Source organism: Leuciscus leuciscus (genome assembly GCF_965113295.1).
Source record: "Leuciscus leuciscus genome assembly, chromosome: 11".
In the NCBI taxonomy this organism is placed as follows: Eukaryota; Metazoa; Chordata; class Actinopteri; order Cypriniformes; family Leuciscidae; genus Leuciscus; species Leuciscus leuciscus.
The window spans coordinates 19,624,775-19,651,230 of record NC_138735.1 but is presented as its reverse complement, the minus strand read 5'-3'; the positions used below and the strand labels follow the sequence as shown (position 1 = coordinate 19,651,230).

Genomic DNA, 26,456 nt, shown 5'->3' with positions numbered 1-26,456 from the left:
GGTGCCTGTTGAGGACTACCATGAAACCCATGGAGCGGCCGATGGCTTGAGCAGATCGCTTGGTAGCCATCAGCGCGAGATCCGTTGCCGCGCGCAGATCCCTGATGACGTCAGTGTCCACTGTGCCGTCGTCTAGGGATTGAAGTAGCTTCGCCTGGAACACCTGTAGTATCGCCATGGCGTGTAGAGCTGAAGCTGCTTCCCCCGCAGATGCGTAGGCCTTATCCGCCTGGTGGGCGGTGAACCTGCACGGCTTGGATGGCAGGCTGCGGTCCGACCCCAGTGCAGATGAAGACGGGCACAGGTGCGCGGCAACGGTCTCCTCGACGGGGGGCATGCGCACATATCCGTGGGCTTCCGCCCCGTCCACGTGCGCGAACATGGCCTGCGTGTTCGAGTGGGTGCGCGCCGATTGGGGTGCAGCCCACGCCCTCACCACGTGCTCGTGAACGTCTGGGAAGAACGGGGTACTTCTCCTCGATGCAGTCTGACGACGGCTCGACTGGAGAAACCAAGTGTCCAACTTGCTCTTGGCTGGCTCGTCCGGAGCGCTCCACTTGAGGTCCAGCTCAGAGACGGCCTTGCCGAGGACCCTGACGAGCTCATCCTGGAGGTCTGCAGGGCCCTCTTGGTCGGGGCGTTCGGATTGAGACGCCCAATCCTTTTCCGACGCCGAGAGTGACATGGAGTCGTCTTCCCCACCAGCCCCAAAGGAGACGAAGCTCGCGACGGCGTGGGGGGGGCGAAAGCTCGCGTCCGCGAAGCTGACGGCATCGAAGACCTCGTCGTCGGATGGGGGAGGGCCCACCAGCGGCTCGCTGGCGGCAGTGGGCCTTATCCCCGCTGCTGATCGAGCCACTTCCCTTCTGGCTCTGAGGGCGCGCACTGGCAGCTCGGCGCAGTGGGCGCACGTGTCGTCCGTTAGTGCCGCTTCAGCGTGGGCGAGGCCCAGGCAAGCGACACAGAACAGGTGAGTGTCGGGCGGGTCTAAGGGGCCCGCACATAACTGGCATGTAGTAGCCATCGGATGCGTCGAAGAAAAATTACTTATTAGTCCTCTAATGCAACTTCACGATGACGAATGATTTCTTAGCGTGAAAAGAGAGATTCTGACGTTATTGCCACGAACCCATGCATTTATACTGCCCGCAGCCTGTCAGTATTTGCATGCTTCGCGTCAATTGGCCAGCTGTCCCCAGCTGGCGTTAGCCCATAAGATTTCAGCAAAATGGAGAAGGGAGGAGTTCCCATATACGTCACAGTTGACGTAATGTCGAAGTTACCGCCTTGAAAGGGAACCGGTGCCATTTGTGTACAAGTGCAAAAACAGAAAAAATAGTCTTATCATATAGTAAAAGGTGAAGTAGCTAGAAGACAGTTTCTACAAACATCAACAAACATCCAATAACTTTTATTATATTATAATTTATTTTATATAATTTTATATATTAAAATGTATACATTTTTCAAAGAATAGGATAGAATTCAATTGATGCTTACACATTTTATTTATCTGACAGAATATATTCAAATTACAAAAAAGTCTTCTCACATAGTGAGATAGACATATACAAATTTTCTACACATCAGCAAAAATCCAATAACGATTTATTTATTGCATCCTATCATATATTAAAATGTATATTTAAATTTACATACAATTATGTATTTCAATTCATTTATGTAAAATATTAAAAAATGACTTTGAAATCTCCTATTCAGCCTGGAAAAGGGACCCTTTTTATTGAATGACCCAAATGATGTCCATCCAATACTAAATGTAATGACTGTCTCACAGGGTCAAGATGAACAATCCACTTAAACAGATCAAATTTTGGAGACTCAGCATATTATATACACACACACACACACATATAAGTACAAACATACACACTACCAGGAATTTCAATATAAACTCAGTTCTACATTCATGAATGTGTTTTTTTTTTTTTTATCCAGGAAGCAGATTACTCGGAGCAGTTTAAATTTTTTGTGCAATAATATTTTAAGCTGTCGCCGTCTTGTAGGTTTTAAGCACAATGTTTTGAAATATGGCATTGTGCCCGTAGTGACTCTCAGCCCACTGAGAGACAACAGATGCTTCCTATCTTCCCTCTGCTCCTCCACCCTTATTTTCTTAGAGTAATCTTTCCCTCACCAGCAGCCCCGTATGGCCCTGTGCCCTTTGGCCCAGTGGGCACGACATGGCATGTTCCACCCACACCAATGCAGGATCCTTAGGAAGGCAGCAGTGTCAGATAGTCTGACAACTGTTGGACAAAGAGTCATTTTCTTTTCCTGTTGCGGAAGCATAATTGGAATTACAGAAAGGGCATTGGGGAGATTTCCTGGTGATGCTTTTCCTCAAAGTGTCATGAGAGAATATCAAGAATGCATTTGCACCATATGGTCACGGTTAGAGTTACTTTCAAGAGCATTTGGAATGGGAGTTTGGCTCATGTGAACAAGACATAAAGCCATTTGTTTAGTATTTAATGAAATGTGAAGTGTTTACAGTCACATCTCCATCACACCTCAGCATGGGGCTTCACATGATTGAGGCGTTCCAAGATGAACATTCTTGGGATCCGACACTGGGGAAGTTTTGTTGATGAGCCCCCCCTTTCATTCATAATTAAAGGATTAGTTCATTTGTTCAAAAAATGAACAATTTATTGTTCAACAGGTGGTAGTGGCGCAATGGATAAGACACATGCCTTTGTTGTGAGAGACCCGGGTTCGAATCCACTGTGAGACACCAATGTGTCCCTGAGCAAGACACTTAACCCCTAGTTGCTCCAGAGGCGTGCGACCTCTGACATATATAGCAATTGTAAGTCGCTTTGGATAAAAGCGTCAGCTAAATGAATAAATGTAAAATGTAAATGTAGAACAACTAATGACAACAGTTTTGTCATTTATTGTCATTGATTTTCTTCAATGAGATTAATATTAACTTAAAGACAAGAATACAAATCACGTCATCATTTACTCTCCCTCATATAATTCCAAACCGTATCACTTTCTTCTGTGAAACACATAAGGCGATATTAAGCAGAATGTTCACGCTGCTCTTTTCCATTCAATCAAAGTGAATGGTGACCAGAAGTCAAACTCCAAAAATGACACAAAAAAAGTGATCCATACAACGTGTGCGCTATATTTCAAAGTTGTCATGTGGCTTCAGAAGGAAATATAGCCCACAAATCATACTGACTATTTCCATATAGCTTTTATGGTGCCTTTTGTTGTTTTTGTAGTGTGAGAACGTACAACACACTTTATGGAATGGTATGGAAAAAAGCAGCATGAACATTCTACTTAATCTCCTTTTGTTTTCCACAGAAAAAACTCGTAAAGTTTAGAACATGAGGATGAATTAATGATGTCACAATTTTATTTTTGTGGAACACTGTCTTAAAGTTAATGTTAACCAAAGAGCTCAAGCTATTTTACTACATTTTTATCTCTGCTCTCTGGCCCTCCCTGTGTATGTTTGACGCTAAGAATTTAGCTGGTTTCACTCAGCAGCCTCACCCATCAATCTCACATGGGTTTGTAAACTAATGTAGCATCATTTACCAAGATATCTCTCTCTCTCTCTCTCTCTCTCTCTCTCTCTCTCTCGGAGCTTGACTGCTCTTAATCCAGGTCGTAGCCATCAGTGAAACTTGATGTGTTGTTTGCTCAGTCAGCAGTGGCTTCATGCCACACACACATGCCCGCACACACACACTTTCACCGTCTTGTTTTTCTTTCATTCGAATGCTCACTTATGAGTTTTTATATAAAACAACCTTCAGGCCACTCAGAGGTCGACGATACCCTTTTTAAACCACGGAAGAAGAATGAGCTGTAGAAAGAAGAAAAAAAGAAACCAAAATAAGAAAACACATAAGCCATTTTTCTGTCTCTCGAATCACTTTCACCGTGAGCTAGGGTGTGGGTGTGATAAACTACCTTGATTTCCTTGGCTATGATCTCACAGTTTTTCCTGGCGAGTCATGCTGCACTTCTTCAAAATACAATATTCAGTCCGTGTGAAATTGTATATCTGTATTTTTCATACATGTATTTTTGTATTTGCCATTTAATGGTTTAGAAATGTAGAGCAACCTGCATAGATGATATGCAAACATAATGCATAATCATACTGTGTATTTAACTACTGTTCAAAAGTTTGGGGTTGGTGAGGTTTTTTAATGTTTTTGTAAGAAGTCTCTTAGGCTCACCAAGGCTGCATTTATTTGATCAAAAATACAGTAAAAAACAGTAACATGGTGAAATATTACTACATTTTAAAAACTTCTTGTCTATTTAAATATATTTTAAAATGTAATTTATTCCTGTGATGGAAAAGATGAATTTTCAGCATCTGTTACTCCAAATGCTGATTTGGTACTCAAGAACCATTTCTTATTATTATCAATGTTGAAAGTTGTGCAGCTTAATTTTTTTGTGGAAACTGATTGAGGAATAGAAAGCTCAAAAGAACAGCATTTATTTTAAATATTGTAGATGCATTTACTGTCACTTTTGATCAATTAAATGCATATTTACTGAATTAAAGTATTAATATCTTTCAACAAATCTTACTGACCCCAAATTTTTTCAATGGTAAGTTGTTTTTTGAGTATTAATATAATGTTTCCATCCTTAAGAAATATCCTAAAGTGATTGTGCTAGTAAATATCCTTGTGCCTCTGGACTGTCGCTTTGCCCCACACAAACACTGGCCAGCCGCCCACTCTAGTGTACCGACGGCACGCTGCTGGACTTCCTCTCCCCCGGAGGGTTTAAAGTTCCGCTGTCGGTGTCAGTGAACAGAACCCTGTGATGCCATGGGAGTTAACTTGATCAGAATTCCGGGAATTCCGAATTCTTTTTCTCAGAATTTCATTTCAGGTAGTGGGATGAAATTTCATTTGCTGTCAGCTCTCTCCATCTTTTCACATGGATAGGAATTACATATGCAACTCTAGGGTGGTTGCATGAACAGACCGTCTTTGTCTAACTGATGTCTGAAACGAGGCCGTTCAGAGCGTTCCCTGACACATGGAGGCCAGCGGATTTTTTGGTTTATGCCGTTTACATCAGCTCCCTCTGGATATTTTGTCTGTCTGCGCTGTTTGCGGGAGGTGCTGGCCGTCCTCCAGCTAAAAAAAAAAAGACCTAACTGGTTGATAAAGTTGCAGATGGAACATTCTCTTCATGGACTCGTGCATATGCCTTAATTAAATACCATGGGAAACATAATGATTGACAGATTGTTTTCCTAAAACATTTACTTTGGGTGTCCATATTTCTGTCCATCAAGGTTGAAACAATATTGGTTTGTTGGGTGTCCCATAATCAAGTTAAGCTTTGTAAATATAAACAGCACAAAAAGACAAAAACTATTGGGAAGCAGCCAGAGCAAGTCACTCTAGATTATGACATTTTTGTCTGACCTTCTGGAAAAGCTTTAAGGTCATGCACGCAAGCCAAGTGCACAAGAATGATGAACATCGGCCAGTAAGTCTGCCACAAAACGGCCTAGTAAATAACATGTGCCCTCTACAGAAGCTCTTCTAGCATGTGCACTTGTGAAGCTAATGACAGTACAACTTTGTCTACTAACAGCTCTCTGTGTTCTCCTTGTTGCAGGCTCAGTGTTGGATGTGATAAAGCACATCATTTCAAAGGGGGAACACAAGACCGGTGTGCTGGATGAACCCAGTATTGCTACAGTGCTGAAAGAGGTCCTTCAGGGTCTTGAGTACCTCCACAAAAATGGCCAGATCCACAGGTGACACTTCTCACTTTTAGAAAAGATTTTGAATACTTAGAAATTGTCGTTATTTACTCACCGTCATGTTGTTCTAAACCTCTATGCTGTTTTTTTCTGTTTAACCCTTAAATGCATGAATGTTTCGCCAATCATTATTATATATTCGGGTCTTTAGCGACCCGGATCTATATCTAACACTGATGGAACTCTACCTGTCAAGATAATATAAAACTCTCCTGATATGAGTAACAATTACAGAAGAATAAAATAAAGCATATTTTGTCACCTTTTGGAGCTTGGAAGGGTTCAGTTTGAGCAGATGTTTTATACCATCATCACTGTCCTCATCAGAGCTCATTTCCCAGTACATTCAGCATCATATTCACGATATCAAACATATTCTCAAATCTATCATTTTCAACATCTTCAAAATCAATATATTGATCGCTGACAGCTTCTTCACCAGATCCACCATCAGTGACACTAATATTTGATTGTGTTCAGTACTTGCTCTGCAGTAAATCGCTGAGCCATTTCAAGTTTTGCTGAGGATACTTCCTATTCTTTTGTTTTCTGCCTGCGATAACTATGAGTGAAACACTTCTTCATTATGTATCAGACATTGTGGACCTTGTGGAATAAAGGTGAACTGCGTTTGTTTGAAATACGCGTTTAATGGATAACAGAATTTCAAAGAATATTCATGCAGCTCTTTTCCATACAATAAAAGTTTATAGTGATCACAAAAATAACTATAAAGAAATCCAGTAAGAATAATTGAATCCATGAAGAATCATTTTGGCTAATTAATTTGTGAACCAGATCAGTTCATTCACTCAAAAGGACTGGTTTGAAAGAACAATTTATTCACAAATCGGACTGATTTGCTTGTTACTCATTCAAATGCCTCTGTGATTTCTTTAAACACTCACTGGAAGGGAAAGATTTTCAGGGAATAATAACTTGAGTTTTGGCCTGTTTTTCACACAAAGTTATTGTAGGTTTCATAAGATTTGTAAAATTGTGCAAGATTTTATATGGACCACTTTAATGGTGCTTTACAGACTATTTTTGTATGGAAAAAATCTGTATAGGAAAAACAAATCTTTTGTGTTCTACAGGAGGAAAAACAGCATATAGAAAAAAGACATGAGAACGATTATATAATGACAGAATTTTCATTTTGAAATGAACTGTCTCTTTAAGACTGGACTGGTTTCAACACAAAGAAGGTCTGTAGGATGCCTCTGGACCGAGACTCCATTTAATCAGCCTAATCTCAGATGATGAATGATGGAATTAATGAATTCCGTTTCAGAATCAACATCTGCTTGGGTTTCCAATGGAAATCCATGGAAAAACTGAGTGAGCGCTCTAGTCTAATCGTACCCTAAAGTCTTTTATCATTAAATCTTTAAAACATACAAATCTCAGTTGATGCAGGCCAAGCATACAGTATATGGCCGTTTCATTCCCAATCTTTTACTGAGCTCATCAAAGATTCCTTTGCTAGTTTATCTGAGACATTCATCTTTAGAAGTCAATACACTCTTTGCGGTGATGACTCACTGATGGCTAATTTAAATCAACTGTCGGTTTCTCTCTCTATCTCTCCCTTTTTATATTAATTGGTTTCTACTCATATCCCTTGTTCCCTCTGTACACGCACAGGCCTGTTAAAGCAGAAAGTGTAAATAAATCGCAGGCTTTTAGTCTGGTTAAATACCCATGACTTGCAAGCTTGACTATGAATCTCAATGAAGGAGACCTTGTCTTTTTGGTCTCTGCTGTGCCGCCAGTGGGACGGGAGGTCATTTTTGACTTGTTAGAAGCTTGTTAGAGTGTTTTTAAGATGTCTGACATCAAATTTTGTAAATTTAGTCTGTTGCCTTTGGACATAGGTTTTGGAAGATGGACTTTAATTATGTAGGCAGATTTTTTTTTTTTTTATATTAGATATTAGACATATTGAACTGTTCCATCTCCAATACACTACCAGTCAAAAGTTTTGCATCGGTAAGATTTTTTATGTTTTTAAAAGAAGTCTCTTTTATATTTAATATTTATTTACAAAAATACAGTAATATTGTTAAATATTATTCAAATTTAAAACAGCTGTTAACACCTTTTCTATGTAAGCAATAAGGTACGAGAGGCTGTGCTGTATCGTGAATAAGTCACAGCTGAAGGGCGTTGTTATGAAAAGTGTAATTTATTTCTGTGATCAAAGCTGAATACAAAAGATTCTATTTTAAAATAAATGCTGTTCTTTCATCAAAGAATCCTGTAAAAAAATTGTACATAACTGTTTTCAACATTGATAATAATGAATGTTTTTTGAGCATCAAATCCGCATATTCGAATGATTTCTGAAGGATCATGTGACACTGAAGACTGGAGTAATGATGCTGAAAATTCAGCTTTGATCACAGGAATAAATTACATTTTAAAATATATTAAAATAGAGAACATTTATTTTAAATGGTCATAATATTTCACGATATTACCGTTTTTTTTTTTTTTTTTTTAATCAAATAAATGCAGCCTTGGTGAGCAGAAGAGACTTCTTTTAAAAAAAACATTAATAATCTTTCTGATCCAAAACTTGTGAACGGCAGTGTACATACAACTGACCTCATGCCAGCCTTAAGCCATAGTGTCTAATTGCATCCTCCAGGGATGTGGAGGGTACCGTGTGACTCCCTCCTTGCAGCACACACACACACACACACACACATATATACACATATTACACATATTTTACACATATACACACACACATATACATGTGTATATATGTGTGTGTGTGTATATATATATATATATATATATATATATGTATATGTATGTGTATGTATTTGTGTGTGTGTGTGTGTGTGTGTGCGCCACAAGGAGGGAGTCACACGGTACCCTCCACATCCCTGGAGGATGCAATTAGACACTGTGGCTTAAGGCTGGCATGAGGTCAGTTGTCAAAAGGGAGTGAAGCAGCAAAATTCTTCATCATCCTCACTGCCCTGTGAAGTCCAGCAGATGGATGTAAAAATCATCTCGCCCATCTACTCTCTCCCTCGTGGCTTCTCGTATAGTCTTTCACCCTCGCCGCAGTTTAAGAACAATCTGTCGATGTAGAGCTTTGAGCTTCTCTTGGACTCAGATGGACTCTTTGGGTCTGTCCTCACACTGAGGCTTTCTTTGTTATGAGTGTCAGCTGGGGAAACCAGAACACGTTGTCATGGCTCCCACAGAGGGGTGACATCATTGCTGAGGCTGTAAGAGATCTGTATCGCTTAGATCTCAGGAAACCATTCTGCTTTTGTTCTGACATTCTTTGGATTGCCTAGTACCATCTGGGTTTTATATGGTGATGCAGTTGCTTTCTTGGAAGTTTGAACCCTGTAGTATGATTATCGTTCCTCTAATAATCTTCCAAGGCTTTCTTGTCCTCCGAGTTTCAAATTTTGTAAGATAAAATATGAATTGGCACTTACACTAAAAAAATTTACATTTGTCATAGTCGATGCAGATTGAAACAACATTTTTAAACTATTTTACAATTAAGTTGCAGACTCATTTGCTTTAGTGGTGGTAGTAATTAATATATATATACATACATATATAATATAATATATATATATATATATATATATATATATATATATATATATATATATATATATATATATATACAGTATATATATAAAATATGAGATCCATGTTGGTGCTTCAGTTCACTCCACTCATCAGGTCAGGGAACTTGGACAGTCATGGCAGAAGCTTCATTTTGTGCTCGGTTACCCATTGTTGTGTTGATTTTGATGTTTGTTTTGGACCGTTGTCCTGATGGAAGATCCAACCACGGCCCATTATAAGATTTCTAGCAGAGGCAGTCAGTTAGATTTTTTTTTTTTTTATCTGTTGGTATTTGCTAGAATCCATAATACCATGTATCTGAACAAGATGTCCAGGACCTCCAGCAAAAAAATAGGCCCACAACATATAAGATCCAGCAGTATATTTAACCGTAGGCATGGGCTACTTTTTATCACTGTTTGCACCAAACACATCTGGTGGGTTTGCTGCCAAAAAGCCCTTTTTTTTGTTTCATCTGACCATAGAATCCGGTCCCTTTTGAAGATCCAGTCGTGTCTGACAACTGAATATGCTGGAGTTTATTTTTGGAGGAGCGAGGAGGATTTTTCTTGAAATCCTCCCAAACAACATGTATATAAAATATATATATATATTTTTAGGCTTTCTGACTCCCAAGACTCAAGTAATCTCTGCAATTCTCCTTCTGTGATCCTTGGAGAGTCTTTGGCCACTCAAACTTTCCTCCTCACCGTGCATTAAGACAATATAGACACACGTCCTCTTCCTGGCAGATTCGTAACATCTTTAGTTGATTGGAACTTCTTAGTTATTGCCCTGATGGTCAAAATGGGGATTTTTCAATTCTTTAGTTATTTTCATACAGCCACTTTCTATTTTGTGATGCTCAACAATCTTTTGATGCACATCAGAACTATATTCTTTTTGTTTTACTCAATGTGATGGATGATTAAGGGAATTTGACCTTTGTGTTTCCTCATATTTAAACTCCTTTGAAACAGGAAGTCATAGCTAGACAATTTCATGTTCTTAGTCACCCTAGTGTGCTAAAAAAAAAAAGGTAAATATTATTGGGAATATACTTCAGAGATATTTTATTCATAAAAAATTCTAGGGGTGCCAATATTTGTGGCCAACGTGTTTTGGAGAAAAACATTTCATAATGTGACACATTTTTTTTTTAATAAAAGATCAAAAGGATAAACAATGCAGATTTATTAATTCTTTACAGCCATTTTTGATCAAATGTACCAGGGGTGCTATTAATTCTGACCACAACTGTATATATAATTGTTTTAATACAATATATACCATTTTAATCTTGCTTTTAAAAAGTGAAAATAAATAATAATAGCATTACAATAGCAACATAAATCGGCTCAGCTGTTCAGCTTCAGCCCCTGGGTCATAAATGTGCCTGTAATTGAAGAAAACCATATGCACATGTGTAAATACAGTATTCTGTACCGTTCACACACAGATAAACCACATATCCTGTTCATTGCAACTTGTTCTTCAATATTTATATCTCGTTTTCCAAATCAGACATGTTCTCTCTTCTCAGTGCCCTGTCTGATAAATATGCGAGCGGTTATCAGCTGTGCTCACAGACAGCAGGAGTGTTACCGACCACTAATACTCTCCAAACATCTTTTACTCTTCTTCAAGAACACCTCTGAATGTGCATGAGTTTGGAGTGGACATGTGTTAGTATGTTTTGATTTGCCCAGCAGGAGTGAATAACTGGGACCTCTCAGAATATGTGTGTGTGTGTGTGTGTGTGTGTGTGTGTGTGTGTGTGGGGGCTCATACTGCAGAAAGGTTGCAATTATGGTTTTGCACCCCTGGAGCGCATAATTGCATATCGTCATGGCAAGAGAATGTGACTGTTATGATAACAGAAACAAAGTCTTCTTATTATGTTCAAATATTCATTTACTTTCTTTCTTGATCTTCATCTTCAGTTTAGTTCATATCTCTGCTGCCCCCAGCTGGACAGTAACATATAATGCAAGAAATTAAAATTCTAAGATTACAGGCTCATCACACTAGATGTATTGTGTAGTGCTGTCAGATCTATTAATCGCGATTAATCACATCTAACATTAAACGTTTTTAAATATATATATGTGTGTGTATAATCAGGTTATATAAACACACACACATACATAGTCTGTATATATACACACACAGTATATGTATGTACGTGACATATATGTATGTGTGTATATATATATATATATATATATATATATATATATATATATATATATATATATATATATATATATATATATATATTATAAATTTACTCACTTTTATGTTAGATGTGATTTAATTGGTTTGCCAGCAGCACTGATTGTAATTAATAAATAATGTAATAAATAATGAAAGTAATAGGGCTGTACTGTCCCAGTCGATTAGTCGATTAATTGGTCGATAAGTTCTGGTTCGACCAAAATTCTGATTGGTCGATTTTTTGCCGCGTTCATTTCATCAGTTTTGCCGTGTTTATTTCATCAGTTTTGCCGCGCTGAGGCGCGCTCATTTCATCAGGTGGAAAGCACTAACTGCTAATGGGGGTGTTTTCAGAGTACCCTTGTTTCACTGTAACAGTCTGTCTTCAGAACACCCCCCTTGTTTTCACCTTTTTTGGATTAGCCCAACCCAAGAGAGAGCGATAACTATAGAAGGTTTGATGCTGAATATTATTTATTTAATTGTGAGAGCGTTTAATAGTCAGTCCTCTTCTAACATGTCAACAACAAAGAAATCGACAGTGTGGCAGCATTTTGTTCAAATTGATAACAGGAAAAAAGTCGAATGCAAAGTTTGCAAGCAACAGTTTTCCACAGCTCGACGACAAACATGACATATCATCTTGGTAAGCTCACTTGTCTGCGTTAGCTTGCCCTGTCTGTTTTGAGTAGGCTATATATCAGAATTTGCATATTTCAATGTTTTAGTGAACATTTTTTATTTTTTTTATTTGGAGCCTAATGCGCAATTGCGCTGTTGGTTGTGTTAGTTTTGAGCCTAGGATGCTTTATTTTTCAGTTATGCACTTTATTTCGTTTCTGCTCTTGATATGGTTTGTTTAATAAATATTCATTTTTTATTAAAGTGGACGTGCCTTTTGTGTTTATTAAGAGTAAAAGCTTTAAGAGTCTATTCGTGTCTCAGCTGCGAAGCTGAGCTCATGTTCAGCCTCGCTCGGTGCGAGGACATGCACGGTGAAATTATAGTGTCTGACAGTTATAACTTATTATAACATATGACAAAAATAATTGTCTAAATTATGTTGCATATTCCTCATCAGTTCTTGTGATGATATCACTAGTTGACAACATAGTACTATTTTCGGAAATCATAAGCTATGATATTGCGCAGGTGCACGTGATGCAACGCTGTCAGAGCCGACAGACTCGAGTGTCAGACTCATTTCAGTGCAAAATAATTAGGTCAAAAACGATTTAATATACTGCAAATAGCCTACTAGTTTTTTATATTTATTTATAATTCATTTAGGCGGACAACAAGGCTACCAAGTACTGCGCACAGTGCGCATCTAATTAATTAAACTTTTTTTTTCTACCGTCATTTTTAGTCGATTTTAGTCGATTTTTAGTCGAAAATTTCAGGACTTCAGTCGACCAAGATTTTCTTTGGTTGAGTACAGCCCTAGAAAGTAATACATCAAATGAATAAACATGTGAGTTAAATGTTCATGTGAGCTGAATTTAATCATGTTAAATATATTCTGATGGGTTCCACTGGCATCTTAAGTCTTAAATATAATATCACACAAGAGTTCTGAATATCCAACGAATATTGCAAGAGTGATTTTGCTTTTATATAGAGTAACTTACAACATTTCTGACAGCATTTGGCTGGTTCATTTGTAATATTTTCTTCCCCACAACTGAAAATAATCGGCACACTGAAATGACTTTATATACAAGGACGCAGAACCTGAATGTCTACCGTATCATAAAGCATGACTGTAAACATGAATTATTCTCAAGAATATCCAATGAACCATTCATTAGTCTCCTAATTAGTCTCAGCTTTGCCAGTTAAATAGAAACACACTGTACTTTTGCAGTGAAGCAAAAAATGCAGATTCTCGAACTCTGTGTTACACAAACACACACATGACTTGATCATCAGTTCTGGAGGAGAGATGTCTGCTGGCTTTCAGCTGAGTGTTAAACACAGGGCAGAGGGACAGATATAGTGTTCATATTGTTTGCAAGGAGTTCGACACCATGACCACAGATGTTTGGATGCTGCTCTCGGTACCAGGCCACACACAGAAACATCATGCACTCATATTGTTTGTACTCATTTCATTCTGGTTGAATCCCCCTTTAATAGGTCTTCATTATTATCCTTTTTCATGAAACTGTTGTCTGACCAGTGTGATTCACATCTGTATTCATCTGTGTGTGTTTGTCTGCAGGGATCTTAAAGCTGGAAACATCCTGCTGGGGGAGGACGGGTCAGTGCAAATCGCAGGTGCCAACTTTGTTTAACACTACTGCTCGTTGCAGTCCAGAATATAATAATAATAATAATAAAGAAATATTATAAAAATTTAAATTAACTATATTTTAAAGCATGATTTATTCCTGTGATGTCAAAGCTGAATTTTCAGCTTCATTACTCCAGTGTTCAGTGTCACATGATCCTTCAGAAATCATTCTAATATGCTGATTTGTTGCTCAAGAAACATTTATCATTATTATCAACGTTGAAATAATACGTTCAATATGATTGTATACATCTGAATACTTTTTTACTTATTATTTTAAACTTAAATTGTATTACATTATTTATTTTTAAGTGCAATGTTTTAGTGCCCACTCTGTAAGTTTCCACACTGAATTTTATTGTAATTGTAAACACTGACAATAAAGTACTTTCTTATTAGACGTTAAGATTACTTACTCGCTTATTAGACAAAAACACGTACTTATTGGATAATATATTTATTTGTTATTTATTTAACATTATGATGAGTGATTTTGTTCTTTGTTCTTTAGATTTTGGAGTAAGTGCCTTCTTAGCCACTGGTGGTGACATGACTCGAAATAAAGTGAGGAAGACGTTTGTGGGAACGCCGTGTTGGATGGCTCCAGAGGTGATGGAGCAAGTAAGTATTTCCACCCTACAACCACATCATAAAACGAATGACATGCAAACTCTGATTCCAGTGAAGAAGATACAGTGCGCTTCAAACATGGAAGATTCAATTAGAATAATGCAAAATGGGTGCATTTTCACCAGTAGCCTCAGACTGTTGGACCTCACTGTATATGGAGTGAATTACACGGACAATTAAAGCTGTTATGAAGTCTAAAGACTTCAATGTGGTGTAAAATTGCCAGTAAGTGCTGGCATATGGATGCATCTCTCGTGTTAAACAAATCTGTGACTGTTTGTGTGCAGGTGAAAGGTTACGACTTCAAAGCAGACATCTGGAGTTTTGGGATCACAGCCATCGAGCTGGCCACAGGCTCCGCTCCTTACCACAAATACCCTCCTATGAAGGTGAGGATACAGTCCCATACGAGCTCTAATGACTCTTACTGCAGTCATGCATCACTCTAATGAGAAACATGTTGTTTGATAACATGTTGGGTGTTTCAGAGATCTGTGTGTGTGTTTGCAGGTGTTGATGTTGACCCTGCAGAATGATCCGCCTTGCCTGGAGACTGGAATCACGGACAAAGAGATGGTGAAGAAATACGGGAAATCTTTGAGGAAGATGCTCTCGTTGTGTTTGCAGAAGGAGCCAGAGAAAAGGTGCTGAGCAGAGCCTTGTTCTTGTGGGGTCGTGGGATACAAATACACTACCGTTCAAAAGTTTGGGCTCAGGAAGACTTTTTAAATGTTTTTGAAAATTCTCTTATGCTCAGTAATGCTGCATTTATTTGATTAAAAAAATAAAATAATAATACAGTAAACATTAATATTGTATATTCTATATAAAATATAAAAAAAATAAAAAGTTTTTTTTTAATATATATATTTAGTGTCACATGATCCTTCAGAAATCATTATAATATTTGGTGCTCAAAAAACTTTTTTGTTTGTTTTGTTGTTATTATCATTGTTGAAAACATTCGTGCCGCTTCATATTTTTGTAAAAATTTTGATAATTTTTTTTTTTAGGATTCTTTGATGAAAAGAAAGTTTAAAAGAACAGATTTATTTGTACAACTTTTTGTAATATCTTTTACTGTCACTTTTGAACAACTGAATACATCCTTGCTTAATGAATGTTATTTTCTTTCTTTCTTTAAACTTTTTTTTTTTTTTTTTTTGACCCCACACTTTTGAACAGTACTGTATGTTTATATGTTCTGTAATATTCAGCATGGCAGCCACCGCCACCTGCTCAATGTAAAATGAAATGAAAATTTTATTTGGCTGATATGATTTTAAACACTTTTTAAAAGTCATTTACGTGTAAAACATTTTAATTAGGAAAACATTTTTGTGACTGTTAATGTTGATATTCCCTTATAACACTTTAAGTTACAACAAATATATTTCAATAGTGTTTGCTTTTTAGGCCAACATCATCAGAACTCTTAAAACATAAATTCTTCCAGAAAGCCAAGGTAAGAATCTTACTTTCAGGACATTGTTTTTGGTTTATTTTATTGTTCCATGTTTTTTATGCAAGTCTTGCAAGACGATCTGTCATCATTTACTTACCCTCATGTTGTTCCTCACTTGTATGACTTTTTAATGTTTTTCATACATCAACGGTTCATAGTGACCACTGTCAAGCTCCAAACAACAAAAAAGCACCAATTATTTAATATGATGGTAGAACTTTATTTTACAGTTCTGTTCCCCATGTTCATACTTATCACAGTAATTACAATAACTGGGTAATAACTAGATACTAACACTGAACCTACACCTAACCTTAACCCCTGTAGTTACCTTATATTACCCAGCATTTTCTTAGGTAAGTACACGTACTGTAAAATAAAGTTTAATCCTTATGATAGCTTTCACACCATATTTGAATCCCAATGCATAATAACTTAAATTTCATGTTACACAAATACATTTTAAATGATACGTTTATGGTGCTTTTTATCTTTTCATATCCTTGACGTGTGAAGTGTGTAATGATCCTTCAGAAGTCTCCCAAAACCTCATTTCGGGGACATCCTCTTTTGCAAGAAAACGGCATAAAAATAAAGTAAATACAGTGTTTATTTTAATTGTAAAAATGCAGAAAGTTTTCTGTTAGGGTTATGATATAGCATTTATAACTAGCCGCATATAAATACAACAGAAGACTTTGCAATGTCCTGTGTGTGTGTGTGTGTGTCTGTGTATGAATACCTCTACGCTCCCCCCATGTAAATGAAGAATCATTATTGAGTTCAGTCCAGCTTTCCTCATTACTGGGCCGTCATATCGGAGTCTAAAAGCAGGGATAAGCATCCCATTATCCTTTTCCAACTGGCTGACAAACTCTCCCCCAAATGGATTTCCCTTTTTACTATTCGAATCAAGCCAGTTCTCTCTCCTTCCAGCGTTGAGTACTCAGATGTTACCGCACATGCCCAGTAGGGGGCTGGAGTTGAATTTGAATTTCCACCTTAATTGGTGGTTATTTGCATAATTTAGAAAAATATTTATCTTACTCTTCCATTTTGTTTGGCAGAATAATGAATTCCTGCAGGAGAAATTATTACATAGAGCACCTACAATTACAGAGAGAGCGAGAAAGGTGAGGAAAATGTTTTAGTATAATGACATTTATGATGTTTTAATTTTTACCATGCTCTATTGTGACCTATGTATTTTTACTATATACTGCTCATTTTTATATACTGTATTATGACGATTTAGCCAATTGCACCACAAATCAAAATCACTTCAGGGACAATAAAGAATATCCCAAATCAGTTTGGAAAAATATATTCAGAATCTCAGATAATTAGATGTATTCATTTTGATGCTTTTTTAAAATATATATATATATAAATATAGTATAATTAAAATATTAATTACATTTTGTTTTAACTTTTAATAGATAAATAAAAAATTTAACCTAAACATATTTTGCTCTTCTGTACGCATGTCTGTATAAACGTATGTATATTTGTGTGTGTATGTGTGTAGGTACGGCGAGTTCCTGGCTCCAGTGGGAGACTCCATAAAACAGAAGATGGAGAGTGGGAATGGAGCGATGATGAACTGGATGAGGAGAGCGAGGAGGGCAAAGCTGCTGTTGCTGCCTTACGGGTAACACACACACACACACACACACACACACACACACACACACACACCCACCCTCTCTCTGCACTCTTTGTTTGTCTGTGGTGTTTGTAATGGTGTTGCTGTTGTGGCACCTCTCATCCCTGGGCTCTGTGTTTTTTGTTCGCCGCTAAAGGAGCAGCAGTCGAAGTCGACAAGGCGACAAGTCCGTTTCTCTCAGCCTCTTGAGCTGCCCCCACCCAGGGTTGTTCAGATTTCCCACTGATACAAATGGCTCACCTTAACAAGGAAGCACACTCAGTCAAACACAGCATTTTGGACGTGTAGGAAGTGCTAGATAAAGAGGAATTGAATTTGTTCAGAGAGCATAATATACAGTATCTGCTGATATTCTTGTTATCCAGCTTAAGACTAAGACAATAAAGATACTAGAGTTCTGGTTGGTTAAGGATGACCGTTGCACCTTCACCTGTCTGTGATAATCTGTTTATCTATGCAAGAAATAATCACGTACCGTATAAAAGCATTTAGATGGCTTATTGTGATAACTTTTGTTCCGTATCCCCTAGTCATTATGCTTATATGTGCCTTTTGAGATCACAAAAATACTGAAATATCTACTTAAGCTTGATCACTCACTCTAATCTCAATTACTAAACTTGTGTAAAGCAAAAAAAGTGTAACCAATTCTTGCTAGAAAAAAGCAGAGACTGACTGAATAGTGATGTGTGCTTCCTGGACGCCATCTGTATTGTGTTTTTATTTACAACTTTGAAATACTGACCAAATCAATGACCTTTGATAACCAACCAAATTCTGTTTAACAGCCTCGTAATGAAACTTCTGCTGATTGAGGCACTAACATGAATTATGGCCACTTCTGGTCACTAAATGATTTTTGGATTCCAGTTTGGTCACTAGTTATATGGCCATATACCTTAGATATCATGTCATATCATTATGTACACTACCGTTCAAAAGTTTAGGGTTCGTAAAAACATTTTTATTATTTAAGTGTCTTAAGTTCACTAAAGCTGCATTTATTTGATCAAAAAATAAATAAATGAATTTATAAAAGTAATATTATGAATTTATGTTTTGTTTTTAATATATTTTAAAATGTAATTTATTCGTGTCATTACAAAGCTGAAGTTTCAGCAGAATGATTTTTTTAAACCTTATAAATGTCTTTACTGAAACTTTTGATTCATTGAATGCATTATAGCTGAATAAATGTTTTAATTTATTTTAAATAAATAAATACTGACCTAAACGTTTAAACGGCAGTGTAAGTCTGAATACTACTCCGTTTAGGTGGAAGTGTTTAAGTGTGTTTTTTTTTTTTGGTGGTGGGGGAGAATACTTTGGATGTAGTGCATACTGTTGAATAGAATATTTTCTAAGCAGATATTGTGGATATAAACCGTAATTTGGTTGCATATCTCGAAACAATCCCCAATAGTCCTTGAATTCTTGAAGGATATTATACAAAAGCTATGAAATGTGTATTTAGAATCATAGCAAATGTATAAAATGAAATGCTCATGAAGGGCCTTAACTCCCTGCTTCATTCCTTACTACAGTGTGTTTAAATCCAACGCTGAATTACAGTAACCCAAACAATTATATATTATTACAGGAGACTTTGACCTTTGACTTTTGCCCATTCTATCTCTCTCACACAGTCACCAAGAGTAAGAGAAGGACTCCAGAATATAGAGGTATGTAAACCATTACTACCATACTAATTTACCATTCTTATGATTCCTGCTGTATGTACTTTAATGCATAATTGTCATATCATGCATTTTTTTTGTATGCATGAATGATCTACTGTATTTGGCAAAGTATTGCAGACTACTGTATCCTGCAATGCATTTTGTAAAAAGTAATTAAACATCTGAATTGATTTGGCTGTATTTGTATTACAATATTAAGGATTTAAACTACAATTATTCTTTTTGTAAACTGGCTTAAAATGGGCAAAACAACCTTTTTTTCACAAGCTACAACTCGACGCCACTCACATGCAGTGTATACAATATTATTTAAACATTATTGTGTAATAATACCTACTGTCTTTTGAGAATAGTGTACACTGCACAGCATCCACTAAATAGTAAACTAGTATTCCATTCCAGACATTTCATTTAATGTTGGTATTATTTCAATGTATTATATTTTATGACCAGAGTTTGGATTTTTTTTAATATATTTTTATATATATTTATAACGCAATTACTAAATGTTTGTGTGGGTTTATGCATGTATTTGCAGATATTCCAGCCTTTCAGCAGTCACCTCCAGCCTGAAATACCTCAAGCTGCTGGCCAGGGCCCGGCCAACACTCAACACACTACAACCCCTTCACAGCCTGCACAGGTACAGTAGCTGTTGTATCATCAAGCATTTCAACATTCAGTTATTAGGCCACCTCAGTTTTTAAATGAAGCTGTCTCTATCTGTAGGCCCCAGTTCCTGGAGGCGATGCCCCCCAGTCCCCCATCAGTTTAGTATTAAGGTTAAGGTAAGTTGTGTTTGCTGTTCTTATGTTTGGAGTCATAAGGTTCTATTAATGTTAAAGGTTCTCCATAGAATCATCAATGCCAATAAAGAAGCTGTATTATTAAAAGTGTAAACAGAAGAAGTAGATGACTTATATTTCTCCTCCTGTCCTACAGAAACTTGAAAAAGGAACTGAACGACATCCGATTTGAGTTCATGCCTGGCAGAGGTAAAGACACATGGCTAGTAGTCTTGCAATAATTGCACTTGAATAAATCCACATAATACACTCTTCAAGGGATATTCCACCTAGGGGTGCACCGATCCGACTTTTTCAGTCCCGATACCAATACCGATGCCTGGGCTTTGTGTATCTGTCAAAACCCGATACCGATCCGATACTATTTTTGAATTAATAATAAACTGTATACCTTCCACCTTATACCTTCCTTGAAGAGACTAAAGGCACCAGACTTTACTAACTAAACATAACTAAGACTAAATAACAGATGTATGTAATGTGTTGAATTCTTATTTATTTAAAAAAAACAATTGTGCATTCAAATCTAAAATATAATGTAATCAAACTCTTAAATTAAAACAAATAAAATGTAGCCACAAGAAACAAAACAGTGCATTGGTTGAACATACAATAGTAATCAAACAGTAACCAAACATTGTAAACATGTAAAAAATATAAAGTGCAAAGTCCTGCAAACAGGAATTTAAAATGCAACATAGCAGCTGAACCTGAGAATAAACAAATAAAAAGTTGGTCGAACAACAACTTGATCACACATACAAATAATAACCAAACATTGTAAACATGTAGTGCAGTGTCACACCACCATCACAAACATGACCTGTGAATGCTCACTTAATCAGCAATGGCAAATTTAAATGTCAGTTTTAATGATCAATATGTTTCATATTTTAAAAAATGAAAACAAAAAGAAGCAGGGTTGTGTTTTATATTTCGTGTTGTTATAAATATATGCAGTAAAGATGATCAATGTACGCGTTTGCCTGAACCACATTTATGTGGCCATTAATATGTTTAAGATTTTTTTTTAATGAAAAGAGGCAGAGTGGTGTTTTATAACATATTTCGTTTTATTGTTGGCTAAAACATACATAAAGAGATGACCGGAGTAGCCAGAGCGAGCATGCTTCTAGCATGCGACACACGTGAAGCTGACGAATGACGTAGGTTCTGCTGCGACGACAAAAAAAAAAAAACCTGGATCGTCCCATGGATCTGTTATTTTTTCCGATCCCCGATCCAGCTATTTTGTCAGTATCGCGGCCGATATCCGATCCTAATATCGGATCGGTGCACCCCTAATTCCACCCTAAAATGAAAATTCTCTCATCATTTTCTCAGCCCAATGCTGTCCCAGATGTATATGACTTTCTTTCTTTAGATGAACATAAATGAAGACTTTTAGAAAAATAATCCATCTCTATGAGTCCATAAAATGAGTCCCTCAAAGTTGACACTTCAAAAACCACACAAAACTTCACATTTTTAGATGGAGTATCCCTTTAAGATGTATTCCCAAACTGATTGTTTTCACAACTCTTTTCAAAAAACACTGAATGTTATGGTTGACAGTTGTCACATTTGTCAAGGGCGGTGAACATCTCAATCATTACGATTTACGACACACTTGGGCAGTTCTTTTGTCCAATGTTTTTTGCCTGTAAAAATCAATTTAACGCCCTTTTAGAATCAGTTCCTGTTTATCTCAGTGTTTTGCCCTCCAGCGGAAAGGCCCAAGAAAAGCATGAGCATAATTTTTCTACCCCATCAGATGTCAAAGAGCCTGCCGCATCTGCCTTTTTGTCAGAGTCACGTTGGGAATTTTCCCAAAATAAAACATTTAGTGACATGCGCATAGTTGGCCTGTGTGAGAATGTTCTTCTGCCTGAACACGTCTTCATTCTGCTGTCTGTATTGACTACAGTGTGTAAGCATGATGTGTGCAGTTAAGTTGTCAGAAGATCTACAACCTTGTCAGTTCAAATATCCAGGATGTTGCAATTTGTCATGCTCAAAGTTTGTTGCTCTAAACGAATCATTTTAAAGTGGAATAAATGCATCACATACATGTTCTCTGTTTGTAGACACAGCAGATGGGGTTTCTCAGGAACTGGTATCAGCTGGCTTGGTAGATGGGCGAGATTTAGTTATAGGTAAGGTATTTTTTAAAGTATTAATACTTTCATTGGGCAAGAAGGCATTAAATTGATCAAAGGTGAAGACATTTATAATGTTACAAAAGATATCTATTTTGAATTAAAGTTGTTATCAAAGAATCCTGAAAAAAATGTATCACGGTTTCCACAAAAATATTGAGCAGCATAATTGTTTTAAACATTAATGATAATAATAAGAAATATTTATTGAGCAGAAAAACGGCTGAAATGATGCTGAAAATTCAGCTTTGCCATCACAGAAATAAAATACATTTTAAAATATATTACAATAGAAATCAGTTATTTTAAATTGTAATATTTTACTATATTACTGTTTTTACTGTTTTGACCAAATACAATATAATTTTTTTCCAGTTTTTAAAAATATATTTATATATATTTGTTTTTATAACCCCAGTTATAATAATCATAAAATTCACACTAATTTGTATGCTTTGTGCAGAAAAAAAAACTTTTTTACTGAAATCAGCATCTGTTTAAACTGCTTGAAAAATGGCGATGTTATGTGTGAAGAAAATAAATTGCAATTTCAAATCATTTAAAAAGGTCAAATAAAACTTAAAGTAAATCATGATTTTAGTCCTAAACTTCTGTTTTGTGTCATTCCAGTGGCTGCTAATTTGCAGAAGATAGTTGAAGAGCCTCATTCCAATAAAAATGTCACATTTAAACTGGTAAGTGAGTGTTCAGTTAAACCCACTGTGTGTAGAGGCCCGTTCACATCAAGGACAATAACTATAACAATAAAGATATAGTTATAAAAAATCATTCTAAATATAAAATAATAACAGAGTCCACACCACTATTACCACAACGGCACAGAGAAACGATATTGTTGGAATCACTTTCAGAACGATTTTTTTTCCCCAGCTGATGAACGATTAAAACCTTGACAGCCAATCAGAGTTCATCCTGCTTAGCGGACGCTAATATAGTTAGTTTGGTGTGAACGGGCCTTAAAGGGATAGTTCACTTTGAAATAAATTTTTGGTATGTTTTAGCTTACCTCAAGGGCATCCAAGATGTAGGTGTCTTTTTTTCCGCAGTAGTTTCAATTTTGATATTTTTAGGTCAAACCGTTCTTGTCTGTCAGTCATATAATGCAGGTCTATGGTCACTGTCTCAAAGAGCATGCACAAATTAAAACAATTCCCCGTCGTCCAAATTAAACAATTCCCCATCGTAAGTACACATTGATGGCCTAAGACACGAAACGAGCGGTTTGTGTGAGAAAACGAACAGTATTTATATCGTTGTTACCTCTTGTACACAGCCATGTCCAAGTGATCTGAGAGCGCGGGCGGGTATAGATATATACAATAGATGTCGCCTTGGCTACGGTTTCGTTCCAATGATGGGGAATTGTTTAATTTGGACGATGGGGAATTGTTTTAATTTGGACTCTGTGCATGCTCTTTGAGACAGTGACCATCGACCTGCATTATATGACTGACAGACAAGAACGGTTTGACCTAAAAATATCAAAATTGAAACTACTGCGGAAAAAAAGACACCTACATCTTGGATGCCCTTGAGGTAAGCTAAAACATACCAAAATTTAATTTCAAAGTGAACTATCCCTTTAAATCCTCAATGGTGTGTTGCAGTAACACGTCATGTGTGGTGTTTTCCAGGCATCTGGTGTTGAAGGCTCTGAGCTTCCCGATGATGTCAAACTCTTGGGATTTGCTCAGCTTAGCATTAGCTAAACTTTGGCTCTGTGCGGGACCATGACTTGCCTACAAATGTGAAAACAAACCAACACTACCAACATGAATGAATGACACATTGATATTTTTTTTTCCTCTTTCAATTGCCCTCAAGAAACCACTGTTGCCAAAGAGAAAAGTACCATTGCGCAGCCCATACGGCCCACAGCAGAGTTGCACAGAGATCAGAATTTGTAGGAATCCTTTAAAATAAAGTTTACGATTGATTCATCTAAGGATGCAATTATCATAACCAGATATAACCTTAATGCTCTTTTAATGTTTCTCTTTCTTTTCCTCTTTCTTTCTTTCTATGTTTGTTCTATTTTTGCACAATCTGAACTGACACCCCCCAAAAAAAACGAAATGTAAAAATGCCATTAATATAAGTATTGTGTGCATGTGAGGAGAATGGAACGTTAATAGAGGAAATGAGTGAATGGGTTTGCAGTAGCTATAGCATTTTTTTTACTTGTATTTTTTTTTCTACGCCTTTAAAAAGAAGCAGCTAGCATGTTTTATCAGACCGCTTGCATTATTTACTGGGGTTCATTTAAACCAGCTTGATGAACATTTACAGAATCTGGTTTAGAAATGTCAGAGATTCTGATTCAGCTCAAACACTACTTTTCCATTCTCGCATGTTATATAGAGTCTGATTTCTTCATTGTACAATATCCTTTATTTCAGACGCAACACAGATTTGCTAAATAAGATTAAATGATCTATTCAGTGTCATTGAGCCTCGACAAACACTCCTAAAAGCTGGTTTATTTTGCTGCTTTTCCCTTGTTTATTTTATTTGTGTGTGTGTGTGTGTGTGTGCGTGTGTGTGTGCGTGTGTGTGTGCGTGCGTGTGTGTGTGCGTGTGTGTGTGCGTGCGTGTGCGCGTGTGCGTGTGCGTGTGCGTGTGCGCGTGCGTGTGCGCGTGCGTGTGCGCGTGCGCGTGCGCGTGCGCGTGCGCGTGCGTGTGTGTGCGTGTGTGTGTGCGCGTGTGTGTGCGCTGTCTCAACAGGGCACATTTGCAAATGTTACTACCCCACGCTGCTCTAAAAGTTATTGCCTTAATGTTTCCACACATTTGCATCAACCATATCTCTCCTTTTTTTTAGATTTCACATTAATTTGTGCATTTTGGTTTTAAATTTTTGACTATCTGTCACTTCTGCTCATTTTTTTTATAAGTTTCTGTCTAAGCGATTTAGATTTTTGAAAAAGGTAGACGTACGTGAGGTACCTGATGAAACTTTGGTGTTTGTTTTTTTCTGTTCTGCTATTGAACTCTTAAGTATTCATGTGTATTTCTGATCTCGATTGAACATGTAAATAATGTAATTTGCCATGGGTTTGATTTTATATGGGATGCTTCACTCATGGCCTTTGTGTTCTCCATAAATAAGGTGATGGGAGGTGGTGTCGGTTACAAAAGACACATTGTGAGTTTTGTTGGTTTGTCTTATTTGTCTATGAGGGTGCCTGTAATCACAGCGGGGTCTTAGGTGGCCTATATTTGCCTGATGTTTCCAGCAGGTCTGTCCTGAACTTCTGAAGTTTTCCTTAGAACTCATGTTAGAGGTTGTTTACTTCACTCAAGAAATCTCATTAAACATATCGCTACCTGTGCAAGAACAGCCTGGAATAATCTGAAGTATCTTATTTATTTTTAAGCAGTGTTTCACCAGATTTTTTTTTTTTCCCTTTGCCCTTTTTGACACACACACACACGCACACGCACACGCACACACAAACACACACACACACACACACACACACACACACACACACACACACACACATATACATACATACTGTACACTGCCGTTTAAAAGTTTGGGATCTGTAAGATTTTTTATGTTTTTAAAAGAAGTCTCTTATGCTCACCCAGGCTGCATTTATTTTATTTAAAAACAAAACAAAAAAACAGTAATATTGTTAAATATTATGACAACTTAAAATAACTTAACATATTTTAAAATATAATGTATTCATGTGAATTTTCAGCATCTTTTTATTATTATTAAGATAATAATAATAATAAATATTTCTTAATGAGCAACAAATTAGCATATTCTAATGATTTTGATTTCAGTCACATGATGTGACTGAAAACTGGAGTAATGATGCTGAAAATTTAGCTTTGCATCACAGGAATAAATTACATTTTAAAATATATAAAAAAGTTATTTTACTTATTTTAACAGTTTTATTTTACTTATATTTCACAATATTCCAGTTTTTTTTTAATCAAATAAATGCCGCTTTGATGAGCATAAGAGACTTTTAAAAACATAAAAAAACTTACTCATTCCAAACTTTTGAATGGCAGTGTGTGTGTATATGTATATATGTATATATGTATATATGTATATATGTATATATGTATA

At 36.7% G+C, this 26,456-nt stretch overlaps 1 protein-coding gene across 1 annotated transcript in view; it reads left to right on the top strand.

Moving 5' to 3' along the window:
- oxsr1b (oxidative stress responsive kinase 1b) overlaps nucleotides 1–25,703 on the top strand; it is a 60,770-nt gene extending 35,067 nt beyond the window's left edge. Inside the window, exons 4-18 of the mRNA XM_082183912.1 lie at nucleotides 5,647–5,788; nucleotides 13,845–13,900; nucleotides 14,428–14,537; nucleotides 14,834–14,935; nucleotides 15,057–15,190; nucleotides 15,963–16,011; nucleotides 17,079–17,144; nucleotides 17,540–17,662; nucleotides 19,324–19,359; nucleotides 19,916–20,020; nucleotides 20,107–20,165; nucleotides 20,320–20,372; nucleotides 22,271–22,339; nucleotides 22,973–23,037; nucleotides 23,998–25,703. Of these exons, the coding sequence (XP_082040038.1) occupies nucleotides 5,647–5,788; nucleotides 13,845–13,900; nucleotides 14,428–14,537; nucleotides 14,834–14,935; nucleotides 15,057–15,190; nucleotides 15,963–16,011; nucleotides 17,079–17,144; nucleotides 17,540–17,662; nucleotides 19,324–19,359; nucleotides 19,916–20,020; nucleotides 20,107–20,165; nucleotides 20,320–20,372; nucleotides 22,271–22,339; nucleotides 22,973–23,037; nucleotides 23,998–24,072 (1,244 nt within the window). The 3' untranslated portion in view covers nucleotides 24,073–25,703. The remainder of the gene's footprint in view (nucleotides 1–5,646; nucleotides 5,789–13,844; nucleotides 13,901–14,427; nucleotides 14,538–14,833; nucleotides 14,936–15,056; nucleotides 15,191–15,962; nucleotides 16,012–17,078; nucleotides 17,145–17,539; nucleotides 17,663–19,323; nucleotides 19,360–19,915; nucleotides 20,021–20,106; nucleotides 20,166–20,319; nucleotides 20,373–22,270; nucleotides 22,340–22,972; nucleotides 23,038–23,997) is intronic.
- The last annotated feature ends 753 nt before the right edge of the window (nucleotides 25,704–26,456 follow it).